Source organism: Ctenocephalides felis, unplaced genomic scaffold, assembly GCF_003426905.1.
Source record: "Ctenocephalides felis isolate EL2017-DRISC unplaced genomic scaffold, ASM342690v1 CF-g0.4_SCAFFOLD_01886, whole genome shotgun sequence".
Taxonomy (NCBI): Eukaryota; Metazoa; Arthropoda; class Insecta; order Siphonaptera; family Pulicidae; genus Ctenocephalides; species Ctenocephalides felis.
Window position 1 is genome coordinate 87,232,454 of NW_020538040.1, and position 13,000 is coordinate 87,245,453.

Below are 13,000 nucleotides of genomic sequence, written 5' to 3' on the forward strand. Positions count from 1 at the left end.
TATATATAAATGGCAAATGATATAAATTATATATAGAAATAAAAAAATTGCACTACCATAAATACGTAGCTCACATCATAATAAAAATAAAATGGCATGTTCATTAGCAATAATATCGCACCTCAAACATTCATCCATAAGAATGCATTCATTTATATATCGAAGTCATTGATCATTAGTGTGTGAAATCTTATTATTTACCGTTTTGCAAAGCACTCAAATGATAAAGAAAAGCAATAATAAAAAACACAAAAAATACCCCATTATGATGGCAATAACAGTCTTCACAACTTTCACCGTTTATGTATACTTCATTATGTTGATTGTTGAGATTATTCGTGGATGTTTCTAACGGTTTTCTAGTTCAATGCCACATATCGGGATTACAATCGTTTGGATAAAATCGAACCTACTATATTACGAATACTTAACTATAATGTATTATTAACTTCCCGTAGGGTAAGTTATTGTAATGGGCCGAAAATCGAAATTGAAAATTTTTACATTTCTTCACGTTTTGAAGCTTTTTGAACATTTTGGCATACCTCAAAAAAAAATGGATGTGTGTGTGTATTTATGTATGGATACAAATTTCCAGTCACGTTTTCGGGCCCACGGATTAACCGATTTGAATGGTTTGAAAAACATTCGATTCCTATTGATAGGAAGATGTGCTGATTAGTTTTTGGCAAAGGCAGATCGCGCAGTTACGGAGATAAAGAGCAAAGAGTGCAGAAAGTAGAAATTGAGTTTTTGAGAGAACGGAGCATCCGATTTGAATGTTCTAAAAAACATTCAATTAGTAATGATTGGGAGAAGTGTTTATTAGTTTTTGGCAAAGGCAGACTCAGCCATTTCGAAGATACGAAGCTAAATGTGTAAAAAATGGCAGTATTTGAGAGAACTAAGCGTCCGATTTAAATGATTCAAAGAACTTTCTGCTTGTCTTAACAAAATAATTGATTTTGGAAAAAACATTATTTTTTCCAACTTTTTTTTTTCAAAAAAAAATTTTTTTGTATATCGAAAATAATTCAGATTTTATTTTTAATTATGACTATAGTTCTAATATACTTTAAACAAATAATTTCAACTTTGCAATTCAGTTTATATAATTCTTATAAATATTAGACAATGTTACAATATTAATAATAATCTATTTGAAAACATTCGTATTCCTCGAACATTTCGTTACGGTATGGGAAGTTCCAGCAATTTGCCTTAAGGCACGATGCCATACACCCCACTAGTTTAATATATACTATTTATTATTACTATTATTTATATCTTAAACATTAACCCGAGATTGTTATCTATTTGAATGTTTAATGATATCGTCAGTAACTAAAAATAATGACATCGTTTTTTATCTTTTTTTTTTGTTTAAACACAGAACTAGTGGTGCATGGCATCGTGTCTTCAGGCAAATTGCTGGTACTTCTACATTAATAAAATATTCGAAAAATATTAAATAACTTCAAATAGATTATTATAAATACTGAAAGAAATATATAAACTGAAGTTCAAAAAAAAAATATTTAAAGTATATAGTATAATATATGAGTGTATTTTTTTATGAAATTTTGAAATTAATCGTTTCTTCACAAGCAGAATGTTTTTTGAATCATTCGAATCGGAAGCTTTGTTTTCTCAAGAACTGCCATTTTTTACACTTTTAGCTCCTACATGTTCTCATCATTAGTAGTTGAATCTTTTTAGAATTATTCAAATCGGATGCTGTATTCTCTCACAAAATCAATTTCCATTTTTCCACTCTTTTACTTCAGATCTCCGAACGGCTGGGCCTACTTTACCAAAAACTAATCAGTACGTCTTCTTATCGATAGGAATCGAATGCTTTTTAAATTGTTTCAATAAGGAAACGTTCTGATTAGTTTTTGACGAAGGCAGTTGCAGCCGTTCCGAAGATACGGGGCAAAAAGTGCCAAAAATGGTAACTCCGTTTTTAAGTGAACGGAGTGTCCGATTTTAATAATTCATAAAACATTTTACTTGTATTGATCAACAACTGGTAAATTTTTTGGGAAGGCAGGTCCAGCGGTTATGGACCCTCAATAAAAAAGTTTAAAAAATAAAGCCATTTGGCGATCAAAAATGTTTATTAAACATATGCACATCAAATTATCAGATATTTTATTGAGATTTTAATAATGTTTACACATTTTGTGTCAATTTTCGACAATATGGAATAGCCGATTTGTATGATTGAAAAAACATTCGGTCCATATTCGATCGCGAAAGGCACGTTTTGCTTTGCAGACGGTGTGCAAAAAATGCTTTTGCAAAAAATTTCGTAATTTTTAATATTTTCAAAAGAAAATCAAAATTTTCAAAAATATTTCAAGTTTAAAAAAAATCAAGTTTTCGAAATTTTTTCATTTTCAAAAAAAATATAAATTTAGAAAAATTTCATAAAATATCAAAATTGATAAAAAATCGTTTTCTTACAAAAATTTGAGAATATTTCAAGATTTAAAAAAATCGAATATTTTCAAAAATTTCCAAATTTCTCAAAAAATTAGAACATTTTTTTTCCAAAAATTTCGAACTTTAAAAAAAAATTAAAATTTCAAAAACAATTTTTTTGTAAACATATACTTAAGTTGTTATAATACACTCGTATTTTAATAAGTATTTATAATAAATAATCTATTTGAAACTATTTAAAACATTTATCGGTTATTTTCATTCTTCGAATTTTCTTTCTAATTACCGTACGGGAAGTTCCAGCAATTTGCTTTAAGGCACGATGCCATGCACCACTAGTTCTGATGATTTTTTCGCCAAATACATACAGTCATCTGTCCACTGGCTCTTGGTTCATTAGTATAATGTGTTAGTACTGTTCGTAGGTATATTCAATATTATAGTTGAATTGTTCTTTTGTTATTGGCTCTATTTGATCATTCTAGTTTCATATGAATTACCATTCGACAATTAACCCGGAAATTACACAATGATAATATAATAAAAAGATTCACGTGAAAATACACTTCGTTTGATAACAATCAGTGTTATTTGAATGAGATACGTTAACAATGATTTCATTAGACATACACAGATGAACAACAATTAATTGTATTTTTAATAATTTTTTCGGTAGTTGCACTTCTGTTAGTAGTTAATTAATTTGTTTCTTTTAGACTGTTAGAAATCTAAGGGAACGTAAATCTTCAATAATAACGTTAATTTATTGCTTAACCTAATGAATTTAAATAATAAATCTTTTTCATTGAGAAAATAAAGTTATTTTAAACAAACAAACTAGTGGAATCGATTTTTTTTTTGAACCATTCAAATCGGTTGATCCGTGCGCCCGGAAACGTAGACGAAAAATTGTATCCACACACACACACACACACTCACACACATCCATCCATTCTTTCTAAAGAATGTCAGAATGTTCAGAGACGTGAAGATATGTAAAAAATTTCAATTTCAATTTTTGGACGATTACAATAACTTGCCCAACGGGAAGTTAATAAGAATATATGGGGTACTTTTATTGAATCTATTAACATAAAATTATAAGTATAGTATGATAATAGTACGCAAATGGTTAATGTACTTGTTTATAAAGCCAATAAAATAAACAAAAAAAATCAAAATCAACAACATATGCTATCTCACAAAAGCATTTTTTCAAAGCGATGTATTTTAACTTTTTTAAAAAAGTGATAACTGGATATTAAGCTTATTTGTATATAGTTCATATAACTCTAAGGAGTTTTTTTAACTTTCCTTATTAGGGTAACTTATAATAATCGCAAAAAAAAAATCGAAAAAAAAATTTTTTGTCTTTACGTTTAAGAGGTCTAAACATTTTGGCATACTTTAGAAAAAATATATGTATGTGTGTATGTGAGGATACAATTTTTTGTCGACGATTTGGATAATTAAAAAAATCTTCTGATATGTATTGACGGGGAGACATGCTGATCAGTTTTTGCAGCAGTTCCAAAGATAAGAGGTAAAAAGTACCAAAAATGGAAATTTAGTTTTTGAGATAACGGTGCGTCCGATTTGAATGATTCAAAAAACATTAAATTTGTATTGATAAAACAAATAACTGGTTGAATTTTTAGGAGGGCGAGAACAAGGGAGAATTAAAATAATCACTATAATTTCTCTAAAGTGAAATGCGTCGGAAAATAAACGATTTTCGCGATTTAAAAAAGCAAAAATAAAAGCTATTTGGCGGTCAAAAATGGTCATTTTTATTAAATAAAAAAATTATATAAATTGATTTGCATTGAAGTAAATAAATGAAAAGTCTATATTACCTAGATATTATTTATATAATACAATGTTATTATATATCGTTTATATTATACAATATTAAATTATTTTTCAAATAATAAGATAAATTACAAAATGTATGTTTATTTTCTTTAATCAAATTACGTAAAATCTATTTATCGGTTAATATACAATGTAGTAAAATAAGTCCTAACTTATAATTTTGATATAATGTGAATCTTTTTTTTTAAACATTCTATGATATGTGAAATAATCTGGCTTCTATTATTATTTTAACATATTTTTAAAACCTTCAAAACTTTGTAAATATTTTAAAGATTTCCGTAAAAAGTAAGTTGCTAATCATGTATTGCATCGAAACATTTTGTATGCTAATTTGAAGGTTAGTTTACGCTTCAAACAATTTATTTACAGTCTTGTATTTGGTTTACTATTATAATAATAAAAGAAATCTTTTTAATTTTCTATGTGCTCACGAGCCAAGATAAAAAAAAATTAAGCACTAATTGAATTATGAACTAATTGTTCAATGCAATGGCAAACGGCATTTTTAATCATTTTGTTGATGTGAATAATAAAGACAAGTCGAATTTGTAAATAAAAATATCTAGAACGGAATTTGGCTTCTGGCTTCTGAGCTATGTATATTTTATTAAATTAAATTACATTATTGCCTTACTTATAATTCATCAATATATTTTTTTGCAGTCACAATCACGACGCTTGTGGGGTATGGATGCAATGATGACGCTGTCCAATGCCGATAAGCAATCATCAAATCTGCCGCTATTTGTGGACAAAGCTTTGAAGCTATTCAATTTGCGGCAAGTCGCCCTGGAGCTTGAAACCTCCGTTATGAGCAAAGTTTCATGCACAGCATGCAAAGCTGGTAAATATTTAAATTTTTGTAATATAGTTAGTTATTAAGCGGATTTTTGTAATATAAATATAGTTTATAGTACTATCATCAGTTTTCTTAACAATTCAGCCTTCAGTCTTGCCATAACATTGGTCTATTTTCCGGCGGGATCGGCCCCTTAGTTTGATGGAAGCGCCGAAAATTTGCTAGTGATAAAACAAATTAGGACTTAGATGAATTTTTAAAACGAAACTATTTGTCGTAGAGTCGTAATATTTTAGTATGGTGTATAAAACTATGATATCTATTATATATTTATATGACTATAAAAAAATCATAAAAATCGACAAAAAAGTTTTCAACAGTTGAACAAGAACACAGGCCGGCCGAACTTTACCAAATCAGCACGATTCCCAACCAATACCTTTTGGTTTGAATTTTTAAAATTAATTAAATTAAATGTGGGCTAAAACGTGGATGAAAAAATTAACACTCTTTTGTTAATTACAAAGAAATGGCTTGGCCGATCGTCGCATAAAACTTATAAACGCTAGTCCTCAAGTAGATACATCGAATGGCTTTTTAATTTTTGAAATCAGTTCAGCCGTTTTTAGAGGAAACGTCGACATAAGGTCAAAAATCGGCTCACATACACATACGCACATACTTTTACCAAATTTGGTCTCATTCGATTCGGAATGGTTTAAAACTTCGAGAAAACATAAAATTAGCGAATATGATTTTTGTACGAAAACATAAACTTTTTCTTCGGCAAGTTAATAAAAAAGATGATCCGCATATGATTTTAAAATCCATTTACCACAAGTACATTAGAGTTAACCCTCCATCGATCGGATATTTATTTACCTTCGAACGGTCGGAGTGGTCTGGCTGGACCACTATTCATTTTACATGCATTTATATGGGATAAATGAGTTTTTGGTGTCTTATATATTAACGATTATTAGTAGTAAATATTTATAGTTTAGATTTTTTTTCTTACCGACTTTTGCATGGGTTGAGCTTGCTTGTAACAAACATATTATATATTATATAATATTATATAAAAAAATCAAGGAATATAATAAAATCGTTGCTTTCTTTGTTAATTTTTCTGTTTTATATCAATGAAAAACAATATTTATTCTTTTTCGGCACCTTCGAAATGAATGTGAAATTCAAATGAAAACATAATTTCACTACAGGTTTGCCAAAAAAAATTTCGAACGCAGTACGGGTATAAAAATTGTTGAAATAAAAGTACGTGAAAATACTAACATTCATGTTACAAAACATAGCAAAGAATATATAAAAGTATGAATGTAGTAGCAGTATGAATAGAAAATACCAGAAAAAAGACAAAATACTGGTATACATATATCAAAAAGCGTATATTTCATACAAAATGTATGGGTGGTCTAGACTAGACAGACCACTCCGACCGTTCGAAGTATAAAAAAGTTATTATCCTTATAATTATCCTTCTGTACATTTTTTGTCCTGATTTCATTTCATTGATCGACAGCTAATGAAATTTTAGGAAAAGTCAAGAAATTTCAAGTCGATAGGATTACTAAAACTATTTTTAAATTGAAGTCGAAAAAAGTCTGGCCAGACCACTCCGACTGACGGAGGGTTAAAACACATAAAAGGAGTATTGAAGACGAATATTAAATTTTTTCTATTTTTAAAACCTGCAATTTAACTCATTTTTGTGTGACCCCTTCAAAATCTTTTTAAATGTTTTAAATTATTATACTCTTTGATTATTTCAAAAAAATGTATGGCGTGTAACTCACAGTTCACTCTGACTGAAGCTTAACAACTTGTGTAATTGTAATTTCATAATTGTAATTCTAAATAATTGCTACTTGAATTATTTTCTAGCTACGTAGATATAAAATCGTTTATTTTCCGACGTATTTCAATTTAGAAAAATTAGAGTAATTATTTTAATTCCCCCTTGTTCTCGGATCGATAAACATGATTCCATTAGAAAATTTCTATTAATTGAAAATAAATTGAAGTATTATCAATATAAATAGTGTATAACTTGTATCCGAAATTATAATAATTAGGAACATAGTTATTACCATTTGAAATAAATAGTTCAAATATCATTCTACATTTTAAAGAACCTTGATTTGAAGTTTGTACTGATTGTGAATTTTTTTATGGTAATCTCATTTTTATGGTAAATTGCGATAAGAAAATCATAAATAATTAAGAGTTTACTGAATTTTTACGATAGCTAAATATTTTTGTAACGTTATATGTTTCAAGTTTTTATGAAACTCGCTTTTGACAAACTATTTCAAAATCAAATGAAATAATTTAGTCAAGTAATATAAATTATTTGAGAATAATCTAAGCATTAGAGCACTCACCAAAAATGTTAAATAAAAATCTTTATTAAAATTAATTTTGTTGAAGAACATTTGAAGCCTATCCAATTAAAATGCCTATTAGAATCGAATTCAAAAATATGTATGAATTTCATTCAGCATTTTTGATAGTTTCTTCGGTTATGCTCTCTTGTTTCTTGATTTTTTTTTATTGCTAAAACTACTGATTGTGAGTTTTGACAATAAGAGAACAATACGATAGCCATACTTCTTTGCAAACATTTTATATTTGCAATTTTTCATATAAATATTTGAGTATTTAAAATAATTTCGATATGGGACAGTAGTTTGATTTAGTTTAATCAACTGTTTTATTATCAATAGTGTTAATATTATTTCAGATTTAATTTCATTTTGAATATTGGAAATGGTAATGTGACGTATAAAAACGCAAGTAAATTAAAAAAATATATATAATTTGTATAACGCTTTACGGTTTTGGTTTTATTGTCAGTATTTGTTTGTATATTTTTATCTATTTCAAAAGTAGAGCATTTACTACCATGATCACGCTTAACTCGCGATCTTACCTAAAGAAAAAGTAATTTTTTTACATTTACTTGAGTAAATGTACATATGACTGATATGACCTCACTTGAAGTCAGTCATAAAACAACTTTCTTAATTTTTGCAATCAGCCATTAGACATCTGTGAACTGCATGATATATTTGATTCATAATTCCAATGTTTGTGGAGAATAATAAATAAATATTCAACTTTTCGTAGGGTGAATTATAGTTATCGCAAAAATATCGCAAATGAAATATTTTTCATATCTTTAATTTTCAAAGGTTTTTGAACATTTTGGAATACCTTAGAAAAAATGAACGTATACATGTATGTGTGTGTGTTTGTGTGCTGATTCAAATTTTTGTCGACGATTACCGAAAGACGCATCTACGGATTTGAATAATTCAAAAATCATTCGATTTATATTGATAGGGAGACGTGTTTTTGGCAAATGCAGTTCCAGCCGTTCGAAGATAAGCGACAAAAAGTGACAAAAATGGTAATTTAGTTTTTTAGATAATGAAGCGTCCGATGTAAATGATTCAAAATCAAAATATAAAAAATCAAAGAATGAAATTTTTTTTTCAATAACTTTAAGATTTTCAAAAATATAATTTTTTGGATTTTTTTTTAAAGATTTTTAAGAATTTCAATTTTTTCAAGTTCCACCAATTTGCCTTAAGGCATGGTGCCATGGACCACTAGTTAAGTTTTATAATTACAATGTTAAATGCGATTGTTACACATGTGAAATGGCTGCAGCTCTACACATTATGAATTGTAGTTAGAATTCTTTTTGCAAAGGTGTATGTTCATGAGAACGTATTTTTTATTTTCTGCTCCACAGCATTTTTTTACACTAAACCTACCAACGCCGGTCAAATTGACCGTTTTGAACTTATATATGTTAGTATTTAAATACATAATAAATAGGTTTCCCTATTTGTGGAAGGATGAAAAGAGAGTTCAATTTCACTTGGATAGTTAGTTGTTCTAACACTGATGAATCTTTTCACAGATTTTGAGGCGAATTTTATAAATTAAATTTTATTACTCTTACAGTCTATAAGAGTAAACGGAAAAATACTGTCTAATATTCTTTATATATAGTTAAAACTATATTGTCAATAAAATGTAAATGTCAAAAATAAGCGTTAATAAAATTTATGCATGAATATTATTTCCAAGTTAATAATTGATTTTGAAAAAAAAGCTTTATCAAAATATAAATTAGTAATACAATTAAAAACTAATTTGACCTCTATATGCAAGCTCCATTCGATAAAAAAGCAAATGCAGAACATCATATATTATCAGATCTTGATCGTATGATAAATAAAATAGAATCGTGTCAACAATAAGTTTTCACTGGAATTTTTGCATGCATCATTTTAATAAAAAAATGAAGTTGATATATCTGAACATATTTGGTGTGAGTCGTGCTTAGTTCTTAATGTGAAAAAGGATATGTGAAAGTTGTTTTATGAATACTATGTACAGAGATCACTAGGTTATTATGTACTTTTTACTTCAGTGCGAAACTGCCCATAAAATTTGACCTATTGTCGTATAGTTTAGGTCATTAGTGAAATTCAGGGCAAAAAATATCTTTGTTGATCTCGGCGCTTCTCATTCGATAAGCGGAGAATAATCGCATTTTTCAAAACTCTCATCTCTGAAAATGATGATCGTATGTTTCTACATTTTGTTTTGATTAAAACATAGGCACATATCCTTAATATTATTTTATACTCTATAACTATAAGATTTAATATAATTTACTATTTTTAACACACAAAAGACAAGAAATTGAAAGAAATGGGTACGGTTATGCTATTTTTTTATCAGCAATGATTTTGTTAATTTACCAGTTAGATGTGAGAAAAGTAAATTAAATTTTAAGTTGAATATTTGTCTAAATGGAAATACTGAAATACTGTCCTTAAATATGACAGTTAGTCATAAAATCCAATGATGCAAGAAAGGAGCGAGTATCATCACCGTCACCGGGACTGTTGTGAAAAGCATAAAATTTGGTTAAAAAGCAATAGGCATAAACACCAAAATCGTTTACAAGGATAATTTTTTTAACAATGTTAACAAGAAATCTTAGTGAAATTTTTTTTTTTTTGTATCGAATTTTTTTTTCTCGGTCTTACGTATTTTGTCTTATTGTTAGTTAAGTTAGACTTTTTTATCTGTTTGATATTTAACCGAAAAAGAGAACTCCCACGACCAAATGTCACAACCGCACCCAACGCACACTTCTGAAAACAAATCATCGTTATGACTGAGCTAAAAAATAACAAAGTTATTATTAACTTCCCGTAGGGTAAGTTATTGTAATGGGCCGAAAATCGGAATTGAAAATTTTAACATTTCTCGAGGTTTTGAAGGTTTCTGAACGTTTTGGCATACCTCAGAAAAAATGGATGTGTGTGTGTGTGTGTGTGTGTGTGTGTATGTATGTATGGATACAAATTTCCAGTCACGTTTTAGAGCGCACGGATCAACCGATTTGAATGGTTCAAAAAACATTCGATTCCTATTGATAGGGAAAAGAGCTGATTAGTTTTTGGCAAAGGCAGGTCCAGCCGTTTCGGAGATACGGAGCAAAGAGTGCAGAAAATAGAAATCGAATTTTTGAGAGAACGGAGTATCCGATTTGAATGGCACTATGCCATAATTGCCTCAAGACAGAATTCCACTTACAGCTAGTTTATTATTAAAATAAATCGAACATGACAAACTTACTTTTTACTCTTTAACTCTTTCCACTCGGATGCCGCCGCGGAAAAATACTTGTGAATCTCGCATTTTGCGAGTGGAAAGGGTTAAAAGCAATGCGGTCTACTGATCATGTTAATATGATGCGCTGATATTCGAAAAAACATATATATTTTTATATTTTTTTCTTTGAACCCTATCTCAAAATCAGCATAGTTTTGCTATTACGGCGACTGTCACTACCATATCCTAGCACAACCGTACCCAGTCTCCCCTATATTCAACAACTAAATGAATAATATATTTATCATTTTTATGCTTTTTGAATTTTTCTTTTAAAAATATATTCAACTAGTGGGGTTTATGGCATCATGCCTTAAGGCAAATTGCTGGAACTTCCCGTACCGTAACGGAATGTTCGAGGAATACTGAATGTTTTCAAATAGATTATTATAAATATTGTAACATTGTCTAATATTTATAAGAATTATAAAAACTGAATTGCAAAGTTGAAATTATTTGTTTAAAGTATATTAGAACTATAGTCAGAATTAAAAATAAAATCTGAATTATTTTCGATATACAAAAAATTTTTTTTTTGAAAAATTAATTATTTTGTTAAGACAAGCAGAAGATTCTTTGAATCATTTAAATCTTAGTTCTCTCAAAAACTGCCATTTTTAACACATTTAGCTCCGTATCTTCGAAATGGCGGGGCCTGCCTTTGTCAAAAACTAATAGACACTTCTCCCAATCATTACAAATTGAATGTTTTTTAGATCATTCAAATCGGATGCTCCGTTCTCTCAAAAACTCGATTTCTATTTTCTGCACTCTTTGCTCTTTATCTCCGTAACTGCTGAACCTGCCTTTGCTAAAAACTAATCAGCTCATCTCTCTATCAATAGGAATCGAATGTTTTTTGAACCATTGAAATCGGTTGATCCGTGCGCCCGAAAACGTGACTGGAAATTTGTATCCATACATACATACACACATACACAAACATCCGTTTTTTCTGAGGTATGCCAAAATGTTCAGAAACCTTCAAAACGTCGAGAAATGTAAAAATTTTCAATTTCGATTTTCGGCCCATTACAATAACTTACCCTACGGGAAGTTAATAGAAACAGTAAAGGGATTATATAATATTTTATCCTTCAATTTTAATTCAGAGAATTTTCAGTTTTTATCATTTACTAATGATCTAATACGTAATACTATTTGATATTAGAGGAAGCAAACAATTTTAAGAAACGTTTGAAAATAGTTTAAGTTTAGGAGCGTTGAAAAAATAAATTTATGAAAGCTTTCACTTGACGTAATCAGAATATTTCGCATATTTAATAAAAATAAAGCGTTTATTATAAAATAATTTTTTAAGTTTTAAAAAATTATAAATTTATCATAGCTGTGGCATATTTCATAACATTGCAAAAATTGATTTGTAAATGGAATCTTTTAATTTATATGGATGCCCATAACATCTGTTATCGTATCATATCCGTATAAGAAATCGTATCAATATATTTTTATAAATGAAATGATACTCTATAAATGAATGTTGTAATATATTTATTTTGCACATTATACAGGCAACCTATTGTATTGTGCACTGCTCATAATTGCTAGTAGCTTTAATTATAGCATGCCATCATTTATTTCTCGTTACAATTTTTTATTCATAAGTTTTGATGCAACATTTACCTTGTAGAAGTAAGAGGCCATTAAGGTGCAGTAACCGCATTCTTTTTGCATAAAATCATATATAACAATATGAATACGAAGTTTTGCGAATTTACGATGTAAATTTGTAAAACGGAGCACTGCCGGGTAATATTAAAGTTGAAAATAAACGAGAAAGTTAAAAATAGAGATCTACAGATATGTTATTTACATTCTATTTCGTTCTTTATACAAGAGTCTTACCAAGTGACAGAAAATTAAAAGATTTATATCTAAAATCAGGATATTTGATTGAACCCTTTACCAAGTTTGCGTTGTTGTAAGGTTATCACATAAGATTAGATTTGTATGTGCTAACGAGTTTTTTTTTAGTGTTGTTAATGTTAATAAAAATTGGTTTAAGGTGCTTTCATTTTAAGAGTGCAAACAAATATTTTATAGTAATACTAATAGTAGTTACATTTTGGGTATCAACACTAAAATTTTATATCAGCATCACATTTTGCATTTTTTTCCATCAAGTTTTTAAAA

The 13,000-nt window shown here is 28.5% G+C and overlaps 1 protein-coding gene across 2 annotated transcripts in view; it reads left to right on the forward strand.

Annotated features, from left to right (window-relative positions):
• The window catches only part of LOC113377000 (sphingomyelin phosphodiesterase-like), an 85,723-nt gene that overhangs the window by 35,868 nt on the left and 36,855 nt on the right, over positions 1 to 13,000 (forward strand). For both annotated transcript variants that reach the window (XR_003367079.1, XM_026617153.1), the window contains exon 4: positions 4,990 to 5,170. Coding sequence is in view for 1 of the 2 variants with exons in the window: in XM_026617153.1 (XP_026472938.1) it covers positions 4,990 to 5,170 (181 nt within the window). In the remaining variant the exon portion in view is untranslated. The remainder of the gene's footprint in view (positions 1 to 4,989; positions 5,171 to 13,000) is intronic.